Raw genomic sequence first — 24,279 nt, forward strand, 5'->3', positions numbered from 1 at the left:
GAGTTTGGTTTTTTGTTTTGTTTTGTTTTTATTTTTAAATTAAAATTCACCAAGTCTTGCAAATACAAATACAGCAATCCTCCCAAACTTGGCTTTCAGGTAAATAATAATTTCAATCAAAGTATATCCTTTCAATAAAAGGGGTGCAGTTATACTTTTTTAAATTTCTCACTGATGTGAAATTCAAACGAATCAGTTGTCTTGCATTTTATTCAGAACTCTGGGCAAACCCATTTTCTCCATTCTCCTTCTGTTGCTGTCTAGGACCACTAGGACAGTGAGGACCCCAGGCAGCTGCTTCAAAGCCTCAGGGGCTAACCTAGCTCTTCTCCTACCCCTCTGCAGTATGATCCGCCTGCTGTGTGTACAGAGGAGTGACCCAAGGCCCTGGTCAATATTGTCACTTTAGTGCCTCTCAACAACACTGGGAACCAGTCGGACCAGCCCGACTCCATCTTAAGATTGAAAGCCATCTTGTTACAGGTCACAAGAAGCTCATTCCTGTTTTCTGTAAAACTTGGGTTTGACCTTGTCTTGACCCACTTTCTGGCATGAACCTACTTCCAACTGTTTTACAGCTACCTGTTAGCTGCCTTGTCTACAATGTGGGTTTCAATACAGATTGCAAACAATGATAACACTAAAATATCTAAAACGTTTATCTTTCTGTAAACTTAAAGATTCATACACGCTTCAGGGAATTGCAACTTGAATTCACCTGTCACGTGTCAAATGGAGTCCAGATAAACTACTCCTGTCAATCAACAGCCTAAGCTTCCCTATCTATAGCCTACTCCCGAAGGGGAAGTTCCAAAACAAGACTTTTCTTTAAGCTCTTTACCTTCGACTTCTGTCCCTACTCTATTTTCTGTCTCTGAAGATTCCTACTCAGCTGGTAGACACCACCCAGCAATCAGCTGCGGACTACAAACTGCTCCAAAAGGGACCTACACCATGCCAGCCCCCAAGGAGTCCTACAAAGCCACAGCCCAGACGTGCTGAGAGCTGGTGTGACCCAGTTCAGCGGGCATAACTGCTCCTTGTCTCTTCAGCTGGGTCCATGAACCCGATGCTTCTGATGAATCCCCATAGCCTGAATCCCCTCCCAGCCTTTGAGTAGCATTCCAGCCTTTCTGGGCCCTGACAATAATGTTCTAATCAGTTACAGAATAGAATATATCACCCCTTATCCTCCTCGAAGACTGGGATGTTAAACCCAGAGGAAACTGCATGACAAAGGAACAAAGTGGCTATACAGAATGCTTATTGGCATACCAGGTTCCCTCACTGTCATCAAGACACCTGTTAAAGCCAAAGAGAGCAAGATTTATCAACAGGTAGATTCTTTAGCTAAAATAGGTCTACTTTATGATAGGGCACTCAGAAGGGATGGTCTTAAGAAAAAAAGCAGTCTTTCTGTGCTAACCAATCAGATGCAATGAGAAAGACCCTAGCCATGATACAACTAGAAAATGCTAATATGCCTGCTGTCTGCTGACATTATCTGCCCACACAACAGATAGAAATGACTGCTACCTATCAAATAGTTGAAAGGGACACATGAGACGAGGGGGAGAATGACGGACCAGCCTGACTCCATCTTAAGATTAAAACCCATCTTGTTACAAGGTCAGAATAAACACATTCCTATTTTCTGTAGAACTTTGGTTTGACCAGGTCTTGACCCATTTTCTAGAATTCCACCCCCATACCCTAACCTCTACCCTGATAAGATGTTCCACCAAACAATTTTGAAATGTTCTGCTGAGTTTCTATGTAACAAACAAACAAACAAACACACAAACCAAGAAAAAAAAAACACCACCTTGAAAACCCCCTAGCCTTGTAGTTTGGGGGTTAATATAAACCCCGCCTTCTCCTATGTATGATGCTGTTTCCTCAAGCCTCAACTTAGGGAGATAGCCCTGTCTGACAAAAAAACAAATAAACCTAGCTTATGACTAAAAGAATGTGGGTAATGGCCTATATTTTCATTTGGTGGGATTAACAAACGAATTAGCTCTTTTTCTGGGTGAAAATTCAAGGAGCACTTAAGAGCTGAGCAATGCAAAGGGCCACTGCTCTGAGCATCAATTTTACTAAAAGATTTGGCAAGAAAAGTTTGTGCATTTAGAATTTTTACAAGAACCTGTCATGTGAATATGCAGACTGTTTGTGTTCATCTTGGACAATGCACAGCTTCTTTCTTTCTTTCTTTTTCACGAAAACCAAGTGGCCATAATATTCTTATGCGCAGTGAGAGACTGCACCCCGTGGTACTCCGAAGGGAGCAAGATTACCAGAATCAGCACTGCAGGGAGAAACAGCCAGTCATGCCTCGGTGAGACTGGGGTGCTGACGTCACTAGGCGCAGCTGGCTCTCTTCTGCCCAAGCATCCCTGCCAGGAAGTGCTATTTCTTGATGAATCCACAAAAGCTTTGCTTTTTATTTTTTTTCCTCCCCACTTTTGGCTGCAAAAAATCTACTGGCTCCCACGACAGCTAGTGCAACTTCCAACTGAAATTGCTTTAAAATGTGATAAATCAAATATTTCATTTACAAAAACAAGATTATAAATAGCTCCATGTTCTGTTCAGAAGAATATCCGTAGCACATAAAGCCAGCCAAAACAAAAATTTTAAATAATATTCTCCCTCTTTGCATTTTAAATTGGCAATACACCTAAACAATACAATATGAACATCTGTCTGTTGTTGCATACATACTTTCAATGACCTTGATTCCCAAGATTTCACTTGGCAGAGAGCTGGGTTGTCTGTGTGCAAACAGTATATATATATATATTTGTCTCAGTCAATGAAAACCTCACACATCCCAACAATGTAATTCACTAAAGACTATGGCACCTAATGTCCCCGTCTTAGTTAGAGTTTCTCTTGCAGTGATGAAACACCTGACCAAAAAGCCAGTTGTGGAGGAAAGGGTTTATTTTGCTTATACTTTCATACTGTAGTCCATCACTGAAAGAAAACCAGGACAGGAACTCAAACAGAGCAGGATCTTAGAGGCTGGAGCTGATGCACAGGCCATGGAGGGGTACTTCTTTCTGGCTTGCTCCCCCTGGCTTGCTCAGCCTGCTTTCTTACAGAACCCAGAACCACCAGCCCAGGGATGGCTCCACCCACAATGGGCTGGGGCCTTTCCCACCAATTACTAATGAAGAAAATGCCCTACAGCTGATCTTATGAAAGCATTTTTCCCAATTGAGGTTCCATCTTTTCAGATGACTCAAGTTTGTATCAAGGTGACATAAAACTAGCCAGGACAAGTCCCCTTTTGATGTGTTGCATCTTCAGGAATAGAGTCCTACTGTCTAGATTTGGTACACACACGAGGAATGGGAAAAGCTTTTATTGTTTTGGGGACTCCAGGGCCCCCATCCAACAACTCATTAGGAGGTAGCTAATCCTGGCACGGGGGGGGGGGGAGTTTAATACCCCATGGCTCTTGGGTAAGGATTTTTCTAACCTTGCAGGTATTCCCCTCCAAACATTTTTAAAATATTTTTATTTCATTACAAAACAGTAGGTTTCCATATGGCTTTTATTCTCTCTTCATTTTGGTAGAAGAAACAAAGCAGAGGGGAGCAGGAACTCATCACCTAACACCATCCTAGCACTCCAAGGAAAGAGCATTGTTGGGGAGCTTCTACATGGAGGGAGTAGTTTCAGAACACTGGAGGAAGGCAGACACTTCCTGGTCCCCACCCAGCTCACGCATCATCTCTCGTGTGTGTGGTGTGCAGCTGTTCTGAGTCTCCGTTCTCTTGTCCCCTGTAGTTTCCCTCCTTCCATTATATTTTCTTCCTTCCTGATACCCAGAGATTCCTCCTTTCTTATTTCCATTTTGTCTCAGGCACTTCCTTCAGTCATTCCTTTTGGGTCAGGCGGCCAGTGACAAATCTGAGTGTCCCCGTCTAAAAGCACCTTGAGTCCCCCTCATACAGAATGGTTGCAAGGAACAAAGGGCTGTGTATTGATGATTCTTTGTTTAGCTTTTTATCCAGACCATTATCCATAACATCTTGTAACCAACACTCAGGGGTTTCTGTCCTGACTGGTCACACAGCTGGTCAGTCCCAAAGAAACACACAGAGGTCTACATTAATCATAAACTGGTTGGCCTATTAGCTCAGGCTTCTTATTAACTAACTATTAACATCTTAAATTGGCCCATTATTCTTGTCTATGTCAGTCATGTGGCTTGGTACTTTTATCAATGAGGCATTCTCATCTTGCTTCCTCTGTATCTGGTGAAGACTGCAGACTGACTCTTTCCTCTTCCCAGAATTTGCCTGTTCTCATCACCCCACCTAAACTTCCTGCCTGGCTACTGACCAACCAGTGTTTTATTAAAATAATACAATATAAGTGACAGGGCACAAGACCATTGTTCCATGGCAGTAAGCCCTCAGTTTGTGAAGAGTTCGACTAAAAGAGAGCCATTGTTGTCTAAATGTTTGTGCTCCATCAGGGCTGTCCCTTTTCTTGGTCCTATGATCACAGATAAATAGGCTTTCCTTAGGATAAGTTTTATAAGGGTTTTTTGTTTTGTTTTTAATATTTCTGGGTCAATGTATATTCCAGCACCCATCGTGGGATATATATGTGACAAATACAAAAAAGACAAAAAAAAAAAAAAAAACTCAGAGGACTCATTGTGTGTCATTCTCCAGCAAGAAAGGCCCCCAAACCCACTCACTGTTTTCTCTCTACCTCTCGGAATCGCTTTTCTGTTTGTTTCATATACAATGTCAGAGCTCCCAAGTGAACTTCAGGGAAGGAACGGGGAGAACTGCAACCATTCCATCTTATTCACAATCAGAATTCCATGTTTGTTCTATGGCAGCAATTTTTCTCAGGTAAACTGGGTAGACACAATTTCACACCCTCTAGATGCACCAAAAGCAGGTATTCGGGAGCTAGAAACTATACAAAGGTCCACACCTTCTCCCAAGCAGATATGTTTCCAGGGACATGGCAACCAAAGAGCCATATGTTATCTGTTCATGGCATGCCAACTCTGGCTGTCCTGATAATGTCACTTCTACATTTCCTAGCAGCCTCGGCTGCAGTGCCTTGCTTTCTTGGTGCTCAGGACTTGTCTTGGGGATGTTGAGTCCCTATTCTCTTCCCATCTGCTACATAGAAATAACACTCTAAGATCTCATAACTGCAGCCATGGTATCCTCACTCTTGTCCTCTGCACCTCCCTCTCTCAATTTTCAGCTACCTGACTTGGACTGCACCTTTACTGTGTTGTAACTGGGCACAGGTTACATCGGGAGGTGCAGTACATCAACGCGTGCGACTTAGAAGAGCCACAGGCTCCCCGTGTCTCCCCCTGGCCTTCTTTGAGTTAAGGGTTCTACTTCTGCAGGAATTCCTTATAAGAAATACAAGTATTTCTGACAGAGAGGGCACACTGAACACCTTAACGCATTGGCCCAGGGTTAGGACATTAGCACAGTGCGACTCGGAAACTAAGAGCTGCAAGCTAGGCTGGCCCTGCCATCTTCAATCCTTTTCCAGGGGTGGGGCCTGGGGAGGCTGCCTTACTTCCCTTAGTAGAAAGGTTGGTTAACAAGAGAGGTAGAAAACAGAAGGAACTGTCAACCCAGGCATCTAAAGATTCAACTAGGCACATTTGGGTACACCCAATGTTTTGAAGCGGCTCCTGGAATTCACCCACAGCAGAAAGATTACTGAGAAGGCTAAGAATTGGAATAGGCTGTCCTTTTGCCAACCACAGTATTTGTGGTGCCCCAAGGGAGTGCAAAAACAATTTTTTAAAAACGCTTAATTCAAATGAGCCATATGATTTCAGCCACTAAAAAGTATATTTATAAAATTCGAGCTGGGTGTGGTGAAACACACCTTTAATCCTGGCACTCAGAGGGCAGAGTCAGGCAGATATTTGAGTTCAAGGCCAGCCTGGTCTACAGAGTGAGTTCCAGGACAGCCAGGACAGGACAGCTACACAAAGAAACCCTGTCTCTGAAGGGGGGGGGGGGGACTTATACAAACTTATATTTATAAAAATATAGCAACCTAGGAAATGATCATCCTGTAAGTATTCTATAATGTTCATTTCAAAAGTCACAAAGGCATTGAGTCTGGGCTAAAACATGCTAAGAAATACTCATACCGAAAACGCTGCAGGGAGTAAGTACAGTAAAATCTATGACCAACTGTCCTGGGTTGAAAAGGTTTTGACAATTCTTTTATTTGACTCCGAATAAAAGATAGTTTTGCCAGGCAGTGGTGATGCATGCCTTTAATCCCAGCACTCAGGCAAAAAAGACAGGTGGATCTCTGTGATTTCAAGGGCAGCTTCATCTACAGAGTGAGTTCCAGGACAGCCAAAGCAGCACAGAGAAACCGTGTCTCAAAAAAAAAAAAAAACTAAAAAAAAGTTCCAGTTACAGCCTGTGTTGTTTTCCTTTCCGTCTGGGAAGGAGAAAGATGTTATTTCGTGCTACTTAGTAATAATCTCAGAAGGAAGGAAAGCCGAGAGGGGCACTGTGCAGTCATGTGCCACCCCCAGACCTCCCCCAGAACCCCCCAGCCCACGGGAGGAGGGGGTGACGGTAACTGGGTCACAAGTGAGCATTTCCGTGGCGCTGCTGTCCCAGCCACACGTCTTACATCTAAACTCAGGGACTCTAAATGTTCTCCTCTTCTGTAACTCCCTTTCCGCTCATTTTCAAGGACTTTGAGATCTTTTCAACTGCTTCAGGGCTATCGCCTTGAGATAGCCTCACACGGGCGGGCGCAGTCTCCCCTGTGTAATGAGACAAACAAGCAGAAGGCAGCACACGAGACCAGCCGTGCACGCTGCTCATCCTGACAGAAAAGAAGAGATTTAAACTGTTTTCCCTAGTCCACTCACAGGGGCATTCTCCTGCGGTAGAGCTTGACTGCGGCAGATTAAAAACCAACAGTGGGTGAACAAATAGCATAACATGAGGTTCAACTATAATGAAAAAAATAAAGAAAACCTCACTTTTAGGTAATTGCTCCATAGTCTAAAAGTAATTTCTGCTATTTTTTTCCTGTCATTCCTCACTCTCTTCTCTATGATACCTATATGCATTCCCTAAGAATGATGATTAATATATTCATATATTTAACTTATTTTGATTTCATTATCTTCCAGGTAACCAAAACCAACACTAGCGTTAACTAGCCCTCCTGCCTTCCGCACACTCCCCCGAGGCACAGTTTTCTCACCCATCTCTCCTGACGCTAGAACTTCTGATAAGAGAGACAAACTATATATTAATTCTCTAAAGCCGCAGGGGTTTTAAAAATTAAATTTACTTTGACATCCAGAACCTGTTGAATGTTGAATTCTAAAACGAGCCTCCGACGTTAAGATAAATATCCAGCCGTGCGCTGAAAAGGTAGGAAGCACGGCGGTAGAGATAGGATCAAATTCAATTGAGGGGAAGATAAGGTGTATTCACGAGCTTATAATAATATACCGCTACAGCAGCAGGAGGTGAGCGGGCACAGGACACAGGCCCTGCTCACACTGAGCCAGTGGGGTTCCCAGGCCGGCTGTGCCGAGATCTGCTTTAGGCGTAAGCTGCCTTCTACAGCGGCGCCCTGTTGTAGCAGAGAGGACTCCCTTATCTGTGCCTTAGCAATCTGGATAATTACACAGGATTCCTGATGTAAGTTTCCAAAGTATTTTAGGTAAATAAAATAGAAAGTCTAGCCAGAAGCCAGATAATTCAAACTCCACAATTTAGGTCTGCAAATGCCATCAGGGAAGTGTGATGTAGGCTAACACCATAGCAGCTCGCTAGTCTCAAGTGGGCTTCAATTTCTGACATAAGAAAAGAAAGCATACTGCTAAATTGGGCTGAGGAAACCATGATATGGACACAACACAAACACACAAACACACACACACGCGCGTGCACACACACAATGTTCAAACTAGCAAACATATCTTTCAAACAGGAAACTGGCAGGATTTCCAGGCCATTTCCTTCTAGGACTTCAGCCTTAGAAGCCTAAGGGGCCCCAGACTGGCACTAAATTCTCTCCCGGCAAAACTAAGCCAGGTGGAGACAACAATCCCAAGTTCATCCTTAGAGTAGGGATGACGACAGCGACATTCACAGCCCTGCCGCTTCTGAGCCGAACGACACTCGGCTGTTTCCAAAAGGCAGCTTTGCTTTTTCCTGAAAAAAACAATTATTGTATTGGAAAACTAAGGTGGGTGGGAAGGGACATTCCTATAATCCCAGCATTCCAGAAGTTGGGATAGAGGTGGAAGTGAGGGCAGAAGTGCACTCCTATAATCCCAGAACTTGGGAGGCTGAAATGGAGGGTGTGAACTCAAATCCAGGTGGACTACACTACAGATGATGTTGAAAGCCATAAAGAGAAGAGGAAGAGGAAGAGAAGCAAAGAGGGAGGCTAGGAAGGGTGAAAACTAAAATGAATTACATTTTCATTGTACCTTTAAAAAATGGAAGGTGTTTATTTTTTTTTTACGTGTTAGTGTTTTGTAAGTAGGTATGTATACCATGTGCATACTTGGTGCATGTGGGGGTCAAAGAGCACCAGATTCTTCTGATATTGGAGCTATACGTGCTTCTGAGCCACAATGTAGATGCTGGGAACCAAACCCAGATCCTCTGTCTTAGTTACTGTTCTACTGCTGTAAAGAGACACCACGACCAAGGCAACTTTTATATATGAAAGCATTTAATTGGAGATTTGCTCATAGTTTTAGAGGGGCTTCTCCAAATCATCATGACAGGTGGGAAGCAAACAGGCATGGTGCTGGAGCAGTAGCAGCTGAGGGCTTTACATCATAATCTGCAGAGAGAGACTGACTGAGCCTAGCAAGGGCTTTTGAAACCTCAAGGCTCACGCCCAGTAATACATCTCCTTCAACAAGGTCATACTCTGAATCCTTCTCAAAGAGTTCTGCTAACTAGGAACCAATTATTCAAGCACACGAGTGTACGGAGGCCATTCTCACTCGAACCCCCACATCCTCTGCAAGATCAACAAGTACTCTTAATCGCTGAACCATCTCTCCAATTTCTCCCTCCTGGTTTTTCGAGACAGGGTTTTTCTGTGTAACAGCTCTGACTGTCCTGGAACTCATTTTGTGGACCAGGCTGGCCTTGAATTCACAGGTGTCTGCATGCCTCTGCCTCCTGAGTGCTGGGACTAAAGGCTTATGTCACCATTGCCCAGCTCCAACCCCATTTTTAAATATAGCTCTAAATAATAGTATTTAAAAATAGCCCGGGGCTGGCTAAATGGCTCAGTAGGCAAAGGCGCTTGCCACCAAGCCTGATGACCTGAGTTTGACCCCCAGTGCCCACAAGGCAAGAGAGAACGGATTCCACATGTTGTCCTCTGATCTACACACATGTATTATGGCACACATGTGCCCCCCAAACATACATACATACTTACTCAATAAATAAGCAAGTGTGTAATTTTTAAAAGACAACCAAGTATTCCAAAAGCCTTCATTTATCCATTTCATGAAATTACCCTGATCTATTACAGCAACAAAAGTAGTTAACAAAACACTGGTACTTTTTCAAAGTCGGATCTTGTCACAAAACAAAAGGATGTCGCCATACTTATTCAGCCTGTGTCCTCACCATGGGCGCCCATCCAACTCCGCTCTCTAAAATGTTGTCTCATCCATCCATTCGGTACAGCCTGGATTTAAATTAGATTCAAGTAACTCACAGCTCACTCGAGGCTCTGAACGGAGTGTTACTTCAGTAGAAAGACCTCTCTGGCCATCTCTTTCAAATAACAGTGCCTCTAGGTCTCTTCTCCAGGCCTCTGCTTTAGTCTAGTCTCCAACACTGCTCTTGTCACTGCTGAACGTGGCCGCATAGATGCTTGCACGGCATTGCCTGCTTCTGCATCCCTGCCCCGGTACACACCTGCCTTTAGCTCCGGGGCCCTTCTCGCAGGCGACTTGTCCTTGCTCACTCCTGTAGTCTGTGCAAGCTGAAAGAGGGGCCTAGCACACAACCAGCTACTCAGTCACGTCCTGAAGACTGACGGAAGGAGTGTCTTCTTTTCCTGGAGTATTTCAACTCGCGACAAAGGTCAAGGGCTTTGTCGGTTTTCTCACTAACGGACAAGCAGCAAGAGCGCCTGGCTTGTGGAAAGCAAGGTCAGGCCCGAGTGAATAAATGAACGCACGGCAGTAGGAAGGAGGTGACTAAATCTGATCAAGCCAGATGTGCCACATCTGGTTTGGGGAAGGTGGAAAACAGCGTGAGGCAGGGAGAAGGAGGCAAGCACGGGAGTGAGAAAGGCCTGGCATGGGACATTGAAAACAGAGCTTTCTTATGTCACACATTCGTTTAAAGAGCTGATGAAGACAACAGGCAGGATTTAAGCAGCCAACCCTCCTGTGGCATACTCAATAAAGAACCTTGACACAGCAGGAGAGCTAGTCCTCCCCAGGAACCAGCACACCGACTAGTTACCCAGTACCAAACGGTCAGCTCTGAAGGCACACATACATACAAGTAACGGTATAAAGAGAGAGATGCATGCGTGTGTCCATAGATGCTTGTAACAATAGTTAGCAAGAAAAGAGGCTGTGAATTTGAAAGCAGGTCAGGAGAGGTGTGTGGGAGGATTTGGAGAGAGGGAAGGATAGGGGGAAATTTTGCAATTATATAATAATCTCACAAAAAAAAAATCAAAGAAATGATTTTTTAAAAGACTTCAAAATAAATAAATAATGAAACCAATAAATAAATAACCAGGGACTTTCCTAACCAAGAAGCCATCCGAAGAGTAAAAAGGCCGCCCATAAAATAGAAAATATTTTCAAACTGTGTATCTGGTAAGAACTTAATATCCAAAAGATAGAGGAAATCATACAACTCAATGGCAAAAAAAAAAAAAAAAAAAAAAAAAAAAAAAAAAAAAAAAAAAAAGCAAAACCAAATGGACTGAAAAATGAGCAAAGGAGCATTTTCCCAATGATGACACACCTCTGGCTATGCTTGTGAGAGCGTTTCCATGGAGAATTAACTGAGCAGGGAAGACTTACCCTGAACGTGGGTGCTATCACCTCATGATGGTGACAGACCAAACAAAAAGGGTAAAGGAGATTCACTTCATGACTGAGGATACACTAGACCCAGCCACCTCGCACCCCTGCCTCCAACCATTCCCTGTCTCTTAACTGTGAGTTAAAATAACTCCTCTCCCATAAGTTGCTTCCCCTCGGGTGTTTGGTCACAGAGATGGCAGAGGGTAACTCAGAAGTACTATGCCGACACATCTGATAATATACATGGATGAAAGGCATGAACTCCTAAAGGAACTCATCAAAAACATGACCAGAAAAACAGAAATCTTTTACCTATGAAAAAGTTTAAATCAGTCATAAAAAAAAAATCTTTCTACAAATTAAACACCTAAAGCAAATAATAAACACGTTTTCAAAAAAAGTATCAATCTTTGACAATTTCTTTTAAAATTAGAGGGGAATAAAACAGAGGAAAACCAAGAAGCCCAAAGAATCATGATACTAAAACCTGAAAGAAATATTATCAGAGTCACCAGCTTCCATCCCTCATCGATAGATGTGAAGACAGCACTGATAAAATATTGAACAGCCAGACAGAGCGAGCTATCAAGACGTAATATAACATGACAAAGCTGTATTTCAAATCGGAATCAGTCGGTGGATTTATCATTCAAAACTCGGGCAGCTGTGGTGGCTCAGTATGTGATCCCAGTTCTCAGGAGGCTGAGGCAGGAGGATGACTGTGACCTGAGAGCAACCTGCAGTTCTGGGACAGTCGAGGTGACAGAGCAGGATTGTGTTTAAAGAAGAATGGGGGGGAGGGGATCAATCAAGGGTTTTATGTTTCTAAGAGAATCTGAAAGAGAAACAAAAATTCACACGATCATCTTATTTTAAGAAGATGAAACTCGCTTTAAAATAAAAGAAAGTATAAGAAAGGGGGAGGGGTCTCAGATGGGGGTAGGGGGTCCTCAGACCTAAAGTTCCACGGCGAAACAAAAAGCCTTCCTGTAAGGTAAGAACTCAAAGGTGCTGTCCATCTCGGCCTCTTTTCTTCAACCATGTCCCAGAATTCATAGCTAGTGTAGGTAGGCAAGAAAAATTAGAAAAAGCAAAATTAATCAAAATGAATAAGTGAAACTACCACTATTTGCAGACACTGTGGTCTATGTAAAACAGTTATACAGTAACTCATTTGCTTGGCGAAAAACTTATTACTGATCAAATCAAGACAAATATCTGAACCTACATACGGTGATCCCCAAACTCTTGCCACCTCCGCTACTCAGACTCAGAGAAAACCACTCAGTTGTCCTTGAATTGGCCACAATCCCAGCACGGTCATCACTGCAGCTTTCTCTGAAGATTCAAGAATAGAAGTTCAGAAAACATTAACAGCTTGGTCCACACAGCTGGTGAATGACAACGGTGGAATCTGAATCCAGATTGGGCTAATCCTAAAAGGAACCTGACCTGGTGAGGAGGAACACCCAGGATAAGGCCCTGGAAGCAAACAGAATACAACGGTAAAGGGGAGGAAGGATCAGTGACTCTGAATGTCCAAAAGGACATAGGTAGATTCAAGAGTCTGAAAATACAGAAAGGTAATATTGTTGATAAATCAAAAGGAGAACCTAATGAGGACGAGGGGTGAAGAGAGTTAAGAACTTTAGACACATGCCAGCTTGTTAGATTGCAGGTGGTTTCAACAGCAAACAGCAGGAAAAAGCACAACAAAGAGTAGCTTCTAGGCACACGGTATTGTTTTCCTCACAAGACAGGAAAATCTTAAGATATACAACAGCTGAGCAAGATCAGCACCAGGCCTCGGTCTTGGTCGTTGGGGTTACAAGATGGCTGCCACAGGCCTACGCCTTCTGGACAGCAAGGGTATCAACATCTCCATCTTCCAGGAAACCAAGGGCCGTCCTGCAGTCGTTCAGTAGTCTTCTACTACATCACTGTGTGACATGGACACCTGGACTGGAGCAAGAGACCGGAAGAACATCGGCTTTTTTCCCTTTCTCTCCAGCTTCTGTGGCAGTGGAGGGTGAAGGCAGTGCACCCCCAAAATGTCAACAGGGCATCACAAGGGCACTGCCCTGTGCAGAGACGAGTGTACCTGGTCTGTAACATGGGCCTTGGGCTCAAAGTTTGGGTAATCTTCACAGTTGGAGGGGGAGACATGGAAGAAAGGGCATGTATGGAGAAGAAAGAGAGAGGTCACATGTTTCGCTTTTCCACAGGAGATCCTCGTGCTTCACAGAGGCAGCTGAGTCAACACGGCCAGCTGGAGACTGCTGCTGCCACCCCGGCCGGTCTGCTGTTTTCCTTCGGAGGTACAGCTGCTTCCCTACCTACCATCCACCCAGCTATTTCCATCTCCTTCCTCTCAGTACTCCTTAGGCCAGAGTACTCCTGTGCCTTCACTCTCGGGGAGAAAGAAAAGCAGAGGATGGCAGCTCTCTTCCAGGCCTCTCTTGAGGACGTAGCTATAAATCTGCCAGAAGCAAAATCTGTCTGTGGCTTGGGGGAGTAGTCTGGGAAGTTAACCTGGCACTAAGGAAGGGTGGTGAAAGCTTAGAAATCCAGGAGAATTCTGACAAAGGGCAATGTTAGTCTCACTATCACTGGAGAAGCCAGAAGTCTACGTACAGGAGCCCAAGGAAGACAGGAGGCTGCATTGGCTTTGCTGGATGTCACTCTCCTACGGACAACTCAGTCTCCCAGCCTCGGGGCAAGGGACAGGTGGCAGGGCCACGGGTGTACTGGGCCAGCTGCCCCCTCACAGGTTTACTGGTCCTTGTACCCATGTCTCGTCTTGAGGGCATCAGATCTGGCCATGTTTCCCTTTCCGAATGCCCTTCTGCAAATAAAACCAGAGCCAGAGCACTAACCCCTATTAGACACCGGGCTGTGCAGCCTGCCCTCTTACTGCTCCGCATATACACAGCATGTGTTCCCATGGTCTCGAGGCCACAGTGAGCTGTCCCCTAAGAAGCTGCAAATGCAGAAATATCAGACATGAAACTTGAAAATAATATATTGCTAACATCACAGAAAGAGATCGATGGACACCATGGGCCTTTTGATGGAACGCCATAATTCCACTGAAGTTCTCACCAAAACATAAGTCAGAATTTGACCAAGATAACCCAAATGCCAATTTCAGAAAATACAGATGCAAAGGAAATAAAAAAAAGTTTTGAGATAAACAAGGAACATTGAGTATTTGAATATGTTAAGGAACTAGTGTCAAAATTTGCAATGTATAGTAATGGCAATTTGTTGTTGTTGTTGTTGTTATTATTATTATTATTATTATTATTATTATTATTATTATTTTGAGTGACAGGGTTTTCCTGTGTAGCCCTGGCTGTCCTAGAACTCACTATGTAGACCAGGCTGGCCTCGAAGTCAGAGAATCATCTGCCTCTGCCTCCCAAGTTCTGGGATTAAAGGTGTGCACCACCACCACCAGGCACTATTTTCTTTATAAAGAACCCTTACCTTTTTGAGCTGTGTACTGATATAGCTGCAGATTAGAGACTGCATGTGGGGACTACTTCAAGATAACCCAGGGGTAGGAGGCTGAGGGGAAGCTCGGTGGGTAAACACTGCGCACATGCCTGACAACCTGTGTCCAGAACCCACATACCAAAGCATGGATCTGTAATTCTAGCACCCCTAACAGCAAGGTGGAGGGCAGCAACCAAAGAACGGCCCAGAAGATCTGGGGCCAGTTAGCACATAGCACACTGTGAGGGAGGAAGGGGTGACCTGCTCAAACAAGATGGAAGGTAAGAAGGGACTCCTGAATGCTCCTGCACTCAGCACCCACACACTGCAGCCTATGTACACATGTGCGGGCACACACCGTACACAACTAACTAACTAACTAACTAATTAACTAACTACCTAACCAATCCTGGGGACAGAGGAGAATGAATGGGCATAAAAATAAAGCAGGATTTTGGGGGTGGGGAGAGATAGAATAAAGACTCTTACTAGTCTATGCATTCTGAGATCTTCCACAATAAAAATAGATTGAATTTTTGAAACACCTGGCTAAAATAGTTATGGTGCGTCTCCCTACCCCCACCCCAAAGCCAGGATTCGCATCGGCCAGGAACCAGGAGAAGCAGAGGCCCATGAAGACAATGCTAATCCACCACCTACGCCCTCCATCTATCTTGCCAGAGAGCTGCAGAGGCCACCTGGGCCCAGAGGAGACAATGTATGTGATCACCTTCCCCTGGCCCTGTGAGCACCTTCCACACTGAGGGCAGCAGTCAGGTGCTGGAGATAAAGGGCTGAATTAGATTCAGCCACCAATGTCGAAGGATGTAGACCGAGAAACAAGCAGGCAGCTACCACGGAGTCTGACTTGTCTTATTACAGCGGACAAAGTGCACCCTGGGAGCTCTTTGCAGTGGTCATCTAACTAGAAAATGGGACAGCAAAGCTGTCCTCAAGTGTCCCCAGAATTACCTTGCGATTAGAATTCAATTCCCACCTCTGAGGCACCGGGAAAAGAACACACTCTGTAGACTGGAGAAGCAAGTGAGCATTCTGACCTCCCGGCAGCCTAGCTTCCCTTTGGAAATTCCAGAGATGTGCTTCTGCTAATGACTGGCTTCCTCCCTCCCTGGCCTCGGGCACAACTGCAGTAGCCGAAAGATGAGCTTGTCCACTTGTCGGCTGGTACAAATTTACCACCAAGTTAAGGACTGGTCTCTAAGGTCTCAGGAGTCTGATGCCTGTGTAACCACCCCTGAAACATGCGTGCGTTCTCAGTATGCTGACAAATCAAGAATCCTGGAGTGTGAGCAAGGCCAGCCCTGAGTCCTATAGAAAGTACCAGAGGAATGCCACCCCTAGGGTCCTGCCTGGTTGACACCAGCCTCCCCAGAGCCACAGTTCTGCTCTGTGTGCTTCTTTGATCTTCTCCATCCCTCCAGAGACCATATCTGACGTTTCTTTGATTTCTGAGTCATCTTCTCGCACCATGTGTCCTGCAAAGTATTTTGGTTTTAGCGAACATGCTCCTTGATTTCTTTCAATCTCATTCCTACCACATCAAAATACTAACATACCATCTATATGGGGGCAAGTCACGTGCAAAGGAAGCATCAACAGAAGTGTGTATGTGTCTAAAGGAAACATAAAAACAAAAATTTTAAAAAAGGAAAAGATATAGTTGCCTTTAAAAGATGACAGCCTGAATGGATGGATCTAGAAAACATCAGATTGAGTGAAGTAACTCAGACCAAGAAAGACAAATATATGTACTCACTCATAAGTGCCTTTTAGAATAAAGGGGGGGGGGGAACAGTCCACAATTCACAATCCCAGAAAACCTAGACAACCAAGAGAACCCTAAGAGACACATATATAAATCTATTCTACATGAGAAGTAGAAAAAGACAGGATCTACTGAGTAAATTGGGAACATGGGGATATTTTGAGAGAGGATTGAAGGGGGGCAGAGAAAAATATATAGCTCAACAAAAACAATTAAAAAATAATAAAAATTCAAATTCCCAGTAAAATAAATAAGTAAAAGAGCCTGTCTGACATGCTCCACCATCCTTGACTTCATCTTCTGCTTCGGCCTGTGGGACAGGAGTCTTCAGGTAGAATAAACAACCACACCTCCCCTCCCAAAACTGTTACAGAACCTCAGGCAAAAGGAATGGCAAACTCTTCCCAGAGAGAAGATGCTCCTGCTACCTCTAGTAGCTCACCATCCTTCTCTGGGGTGAGCGGCTCGTCTCGAGCGAAGGACGGCTATGTGTTCTGGAGAGGTTTGTTCGCACAGTAAACATTTAAGCTCTGTGGACCACAAGCCTCCTTGCCGCTACCCCACTCTGCCGCCGCAGCGACAGCAGCCACAGACAATATGGAGCCAAGTAAGTGTGGCTGTCTTCCAATAAAACTGTTGATGCACACTGAAATTTAAATTCATATAAACTTTATGGATCGTGAACTATTACTCTTTTTATTTATTTTCCAACCAATCAGAACCTTTAGAGCCATTCTTGGGGGATTCACGGGCCATGGTTTGCTGATTCCTGCTCTACCACGGTTGAAACAGGCGATCCCCCAACCATGTGACTTGGTGATGCCCTTACAAGTCATTACCTAGAAACACTTCTTAAAGACACAGGAAGCCAACTCAAAACCTTTCATTAAAATTAAATAAAGGTCATCACATTTTTTAAAAGTGCCGTTTGACTATTTTAAATCCCAAATAGTAGGAATTAATTATACAATTTCATTTCTAGTGAACCGTCTCAGCCCCAGGAGCAACCTATGTAAGATCCGTAAGCAATCAGTAAACTTGCTTCGCATCCACGAGCGTTATCAAAACTTTCCAGTGTCGGTTCATACATCCTAATGTCTGATATCACTCGAGGTTTTACATTTATAGACACCTCAGAACGACTACAGTCCATGACTGTAAGCAGCTGACGTTAAAACGTTCGGCATTTTCTTTCTTTAGCCTAATCGGCACATTTACGTGGTTTGGGGCTCCCTCTTCACATGTGAGTTTAGAGGGTGTTGTCCCAACCAGGACTGCTTTGTAGGCGTGCCAAGTGCACACTTCTCTGCTTTGTTTTCCGTGTTGGTATGTTTCACTTCAATTTTCCTTACGTATGTCTTCTCTCAAGTAGACGTTTCTATTTCTTCTTTCTTTTCTTTTTATAAAGTTTGGTGTGTGTGTGTGTGTGTGTGTGTGTGTGTGTGTGTGTGTGTGTGTGTACCTGGGCATACATGTGCATGTATGCATATGTGTGTGTTATGCGTATATGTGTTATATGTGTGGATGTACATGCATGCAGAAGTCAGAAGGCAAAGCTGGGTGTCTTCCTTGGCTGTCACTCTTGACCTTACTTTGTAAGGCAGGGTATCCTGTTGAATGTGGAGCTCATGAATTTGGCTCGACTGGCTGGCCAATGAGCTCCTGTCTATGCTCCCCCATGCTGTGCCTGCAGACATTTGCTGCAATGCCAGCAATATTGTTAACACAGATGTTCGGAATCCAAATTCAGGTGTCCTTACAGCAGATGTGTTATTGACCAAGCCATCTCCATCAACAACACCCTTCCCTCTACTCTCTTCTGTCCCAATCTCAGGGCTCCTCTTTTTCCCAGATAGTCACGCTGCTGGTCACTCGGCTCCTGCATGCATTTGAACTACATTTCTGAGCTGAACTCCCTCTGTTGCCAGCAGCAGAGTCCTGGTTCCCTCTTCACTGCATCGTTCCTGCTTTTCTTATGCACACTTGGAAATGGACATGAAAAAAGATTTAGAAAACAGAGCGTATCTTCCTGTAGTCTAGATTTGGTCACAAGAGGAATTCGAGGTGGAGAGGAAAGCTGAGTCCCTTGCCACATCTGTGTGCCTTTGCCCAAGTTGCTCATCCGGTCCTGACCTCCTCCCTCTTCTCTGCCTTTGGTAGAATTGCCCTCAGCCCGTTACATCCAGGCCTGACTGCATTTCCAAAGCACTATACACATTCTTATTCAAACATTTATCGTTGGGCTGCAGTCGCACAGTTACCTAGCTACCCCACCACAAAGCCATCAGCACCCCGAAGCTAGGAGCAACCCTCATTTGTTGCACCCTCAATGCCTAGCCCAGTGCCCGGAACAGGGTATTAATACCTCTCAGGCTCATTAAAGGCAACGCCCCAGGAAGGAGGCATTACAGGGAGCTTCCCAGACAATTTTAGTCAACACGCTCAGCCTTCATTCTCTCTTTTAAAAAATTAACAGACTATGTTTTTAAAACGTAACTTCAAAATCTGCCTCCAACTGCCCACTTGCGATGAAATCACCGCCGCTCCTCACGGGCCCTGCTTAAGAATTCTGGGATCAAGACCACAGGACAGGCGTACCAGAAAACAAAATGCTTAGACGGCATCCCTTGTTTTCAGTGCACTTGGCACCTTTTCCTCCTCCCTTCCATCTGTCCACCCTTGCTGGGAGGTGAGCTTGAGAAGCTCGTAGCCTCATTTTTCCAACTCAGGAAGTAAAAGGGATACGCGCAAGATCAGAACTCGCGAGAGCTCTGGGGATGGCCCACTACCCTGCACTTCAGAAGATCAGAACTCACGAGAGCTCTGGGGATCGGCCCATTCTCCTGCCCTTCAGAAACAACAGGCTCAGGAGAAGGAGTGGGATTTTTATTATGGTTTGGTTACTGTTGTTTGCTCGTTATGAATGGTGGCTTTAGACTGTGGCACCATGTTCTGGAAGTCCATTCCAAACACAACCAGGTAGGCAGATGCGCCCGTAGAGACACCAGAGCCGTCCCACCTGCACTGATCAGTGACTCCACAAGTCCTCACTGACTGAAGGATTTCCGAAGACTGACTGTTCAAAAACTGTACACTGTGCATTTATTTCTGCAAAGAGAAGTTATGTTGCTTACGACCCAGAATTATCACTCATGAGGATGCGCTGCTAAGCTATTTATAGGCTAAGTGCAAGCTCTTGATTATCTCTTGTTTTATAATTCACTCCTCCTAAAGTATTAAATTTAGATTACTGATCACATTAGCAGGCACTCCGCTTAAATATGACTTTAATTCCTCCACAGAATTCTGTATGACTTAACCATCTCTTCAATTGTCTTAGTGTTTGCTGTGTGTAATTTCTCTAATATTAGTAGACACCATTTTTAGTCAGGAACGGGGCAATGCTTGCCAAAAATATTCCTGCTACTGTGTGGTAACTAAAAGCCAAGATCGTTTATCACATTAAGTTACTCAAATGAGTTACATTTAGCTCTTCTTAGTTAATATCTTCTCATCAAGGGCCTATAACAGTAAAACAGGCACAGCAGGCCACACTTGAGATCCTCAAGTTTGATCTGGTTACAGATCTGTCCATTGAAAAATGTTTAGTATGGCAGAGCACTGAATATTTCTCATAAATGCAAATATAGATATAATGCAGATAGTGGCAAGGTGTGAACCCCTGGCCTTTGGCACCGAACTCTGAGATTCAGGGGCAGTTCAAATGCAAGACCTTTTGCTTGTTTCTGTCAGAGTTCGGATGCAGCACCTCTTTCTTCCGGGTAATAAACTATAATTGCTAACATACTGTGTAATGTTTACTGTTAAATTTGCGATCTAGACAAACAGAAAACAACACTGTCAGAGCCTGGAAACAACTGCAATCCGTTGTCACCCACAGCACCTTCCTCAGAGGCTGGCCAGAGTCAGCACTCTCTGCGGTTTAAATGTCTCTTTAGAGTGAGGGTCTTCTCTGCGGCCGCAGAGATGAAGACGAAAGCCACCTCCCCGTGACCTTCTTAACACAGACCTTGAGTGAGCGCCCAAGGTAAGAGCTGTGGATTTCAGCAAGAGACTTGACAGCTCCCCTGCATCCCTCGCACTTGGTTTTCAGAAACAAAAAAGGTGACTCTACACCTGCATGACCCCCCCCCCCCAACACACACACACACCTCCTGGAAACTTAAAGGACATTCATCCTGAGGGCCTGGACAGTCTGAAGCCGCAAAGATCCACTCTCTCAGGTCTTACTGCCAAGGGAAACCCCCAACCCACCCACGAGTGGAGCGTGGAGTCTGTGGGGCGGAAGGGGACCAGGGCAGGCTGGCGTCTTGTCCCCCGCGGCGCCGCATTCCGCTCCCCGGCACGTGGAACGCTCTCCCGCAGGTGGCACCCCACGAGTGGCTCCCCACGATCCAAATCCCGCACCCCACGCGGCATACCTTTTATCTAGGCAGGCAATCCACTCGGCCGAGGACGGAGAGTGTGCAGCGTGCGCAGCGACCATGTTGGGCAGCGGCGCGCGGTGGCCCCGGGCCGCGGCCACCTCCCGCGCGCCTCCCGGCGGGCTCCCGCGGCCTGCGGGGCGGGGACTGAGGGGCGGGCCAGGCGCGAGGCCCGCGCTGCACTGCGGCGTCCGCGTGGGAGCCCCGCCACCCCGCCCGCCCGCCAGCCAGGAGCCGCGACCCCGCGACACCTGCTGCAGAGGTCCCGCTCCGCCAGACCCGCGGCCACCCTCACCTCGGGGCCTCTGCAGCCGGGTGTCACCCCAGTGCGCGTGGGGAGGGGGATGTCAGACTCTATATATTTTTCGTACGGCAAATGCCACTAAAATGGCTGCTGCCTCTCCGTTTCCTTAGAAACCCATTAGTCCTCCTCAGCGTCTGTCAAAACTTGCTGGATGCTCCTGGCTCACCTTTACAATCTCCCCACTTAAATAGGGATGAGAGAGCGCAGGGCTGTGAAAGCTGGCCATGAGGTGGGGGAGGGGGGCACTATGGTCTCTTGTGTGGATCCCAGAGGCTAAATTATTCTGAAGGTTGGGGACGTTGGGGGCTGGGAAGGACAGAAAGAGGCAGTGTAGTCACTGAGGCAGAAGGACCCGGGAGACCAGAGGATAACAAGGGGTGGGGGTAGGGGTGGGGGAGCGCAAACTGAAGTCTCTAGCCTTGAAACTTAGACTTCTTGGGCTTCATGGCCCAAGAATGACAAAAATAAACAATTAAGAATGGGGTTTCTCTGAGTCCCAAGCAGAACTGGGGTCTCAGGTCTGGAAGCCTAGTTCCTGGGCGCACCATGATCTTGGGTGGCAGCCTCCTCTCCCACGGCTTTTCTCCTCCCTGACCCAATGCCGAGGGTGGCCACAGCTGCCTGTCCCCTGTGGGTGTTCACGGCAAATGTTATGCCTAGAAGTTGTTCAGTTATACTCTGCCAAAAAAACAACAAATTTACAAGGATGGTTGTTCAGGAATTTGGGGACAAGTTAAATCTGTTGGACTCCTACCAAACGCTGTTTTGATGTTTGTGATGTACATTTAAGAATAGGCAAGAGAGCCGGGCGATGGTGGCGCAGGCCTTTAATCCCAGCACTCGGGAGGTAGAGGCAGGCGGATCTCTGTGAGTTCGAGACCAGCCTGGTCTACAAGAGCTAGTTCCAGGACAGGCTCCAAAGCCACAGAGAAACCCTGTCTCGAAAAACCAAAAAAAAAAAAAAAAAAAGAATAGGCAAGAGTAGAAAGGGAAGTTGCTTTGCCCTCTTTGTTTGTTGCTACTGCCCCCCCTCCCTTTCAGGGCAGGTTCATGGAACCTGGGGAGAAGGAAACAGCTCGTGCCTTCTGGGATGCTTTTGTCCTCATAAAACAACCTTGACCTTAAATCTTCCCAGAAACATTCCCATCTCCCCCTCCCCCCAAATAGGACGAGGATCCTGTTTCAGACGGGGCACCAGCTGCCTTCAGCGACACCTCCCTGCTCAGGCTTGTCCCTCAACGGAGCTTCATTCTGTTGATTTCTCTTATTTGCCATAAATATCACTTAACATGATAGGCCACATTAAGATCTCCAAAGTCGTCAGCTTCTATGGATCAAAGGAGACGTGTCTTTTTTTTTTTTTAAGAGGGGTGCAATGAACTTTATTGATGGTATTCAAGAGAGTAGGGCTCCCTAAGCCCCCTCCTGCTATTCTGGGGGTCTGGGATGGAAACTGTGAGGGAGATGCTCAGTGTCAAGGGTTAGTTAGGACAGGGACTGCTCAACAGCCGAGGACCTCTCTCTTGCTGTGTCCTTGCTGGGATGGGTGGTCCAGGGCGGGCTTCTTACTCCTTGGAGGCCATGTAGGCCATGAGGTCCACCACTCTGTTGCTGTAGCCGAATTCATTGTCGTACCAGGAAATGAGCTTTACAAAGTTGTCATTGAGAGCAATGCCAGCCCCAGCATCGAAGGTGGAAGAGTGGGAGTCACTGTTAAAGTCACAGGAGACGACCTGGTCCTCAGTGTAGCCCAGGATGCCCTTTAGTGGGCCCTCGGATGCCTGCTTCACCACCTTCTTGATGTCGTCATACTTGGCAGCTTTCTCCAGGCGGCATGTCAGATCGACGACGGACACATTGGGGGTAGGAACGCGGAAGGCCATGCCCGTGAGCTTCCCGTTCAGCTCTGGGATGACTTTGCCCACAGCCTTGGCAGCGCCAGTGGACGCAGGGATGATGTTCTGGGCAGCGCCACGGCCGTCTCGCCACAGCTTCCCAGAGGGGCCATCCACAGTCTTCTGGGTGGCCGTGATGGCATGGACTGTGGTCATGAGTCCTTCCACGATGCCAAAGTTGTCATGGATGACCTTGGCCAAGGGGGCTAAGCAGTTGGTGGTGCAGGAAGCGTTGCTGACAATCTTGAGGGAATTGTCATATTTGTCATGGTTCACACCCATCACAAACATGGGGGCATCGGCAGAAGGGGCGGAGATGATGACCCTCTTGGCCCCACCCTTCAAGTGGGCCCCAGCCTTCTCCATGGTGGTGAAGACACCAGTAGACTCCACAACATACTCGGCGCCGGCATCCCCCCATTTGATGTTGGCGGGATCTCGCTCCTGGAAGATGGTGATGGCCTTCCCGTTGATGACAAGCTTCCCATTCTCAGCCTTAACTGTGCCTTTGAACTTGCCATGGGTGGAGTCATACTGGAACATGTAGACCATGTAGTTGAGGTCAATGAAAGGGTCATTGATGGCAACAACATCCACTTTGCCAGAAGTGAAGGCAGCCCTGGTAACCAGGCATCCAATACGGCCAAATCCGTTCACTCCGACCTTCACCATTGTGTCTCTGGAAAGAGGCTGGCACTGCGCGAAAAGAAGCGGCTGTCTCTAGAACAGGGAGGAGCAGAGAGCCGAGACGTGTCTTCTAAATATCTTTGTTTTAAAAGGTATCGGAGCTATTGGAACATTTCAAGGTTACTGAATGCTTGCTAAATGCCTCAGGAATATTTGGAAATAAGGTGCCAGGGGAGAAAAGGGCAAGACATCACCTGTCCTCACACGGAGGCTCAAGGTGGCCACGGGAGATCACAAGGCTGATATTCACTACTTGTTAAATCCACTAGGTTTTAGGCAGTGGGTGGCTTTCTTTATGTGTATGCTAATCTAATGAAAGGCAGAGTCAGGGGGATAATACTTCACAAGGGATACTAAAGATCTTTGAAAATGGGATGAAATAGTGAGCATTATGTTTTGATGGAGAGTATTTAAAGACACTTGTTATGGGATAAGGTCACCATAAGTCTCCCACACACATGAGGCATGTTAAGATCTGTCTGGTAAAGTGCAGGGGCGCTGACTTACCCTTAAGGACAAGCAGAATTATTTAAATATTGTCTAGAAGAAATACCAACAACTATTAGCTCATT

The 24,279-nt window shown here is 45.9% G+C and overlaps 2 protein-coding genes across 3 annotated transcripts in view; both read right to left on the reverse strand.

The window, feature by feature from the left end:
- Positions 1 to 20,934, reverse strand: part of Rapgef4 (Rap guanine nucleotide exchange factor 4) — a 259,303-nt gene extending 238,369 nt beyond the window's left edge. Inside the window, exon 1 of one of the 2 annotated variants that reach the window (XM_050124129.1) lies at positions 20,819 to 20,928. In XM_050124129.1, coding sequence (XP_049980086.1) covers positions 20,819 to 20,883 — 65 coding nt within the window. In that variant the 5' untranslated portion in view covers positions 20,884 to 20,928. Of the gene's footprint in view, positions 1 to 20,818 lie in introns of both variants that reach the window. The other variant, XM_050124156.1, reaches the window with a different exon arrangement.
- A 1,552-nt stretch (positions 20,935 to 22,486) lies between these two features.
- Positions 22,487 to 23,707, reverse strand: LOC126489392 (glyceraldehyde-3-phosphate dehydrogenase-like). The gene has a single exon (XM_050123631.1). The coding sequence runs from the start codon at positions 23,690 to 23,692 to the stop codon at positions 22,691 to 22,693; it is 1,002 nt and encodes a 333-aa protein (XP_049979588.1). The 5' UTR covers positions 23,693 to 23,707; the 3' UTR covers positions 22,487 to 22,690.
- Positions 23,708 to 24,279: the final 572 nt, after the last annotated feature.

This window comes from Alexandromys fortis, unplaced genomic scaffold (genome assembly GCF_014885135.2).
Source record: "Alexandromys fortis isolate MF-2015 unplaced genomic scaffold, M_Fortis_MF-2015_v1.1 scaffold_8_9099976_23576923, whole genome shotgun sequence".
Classification (NCBI taxonomy): Eukaryota; Metazoa; Chordata; class Mammalia; order Rodentia; family Cricetidae; genus Alexandromys; species Alexandromys fortis.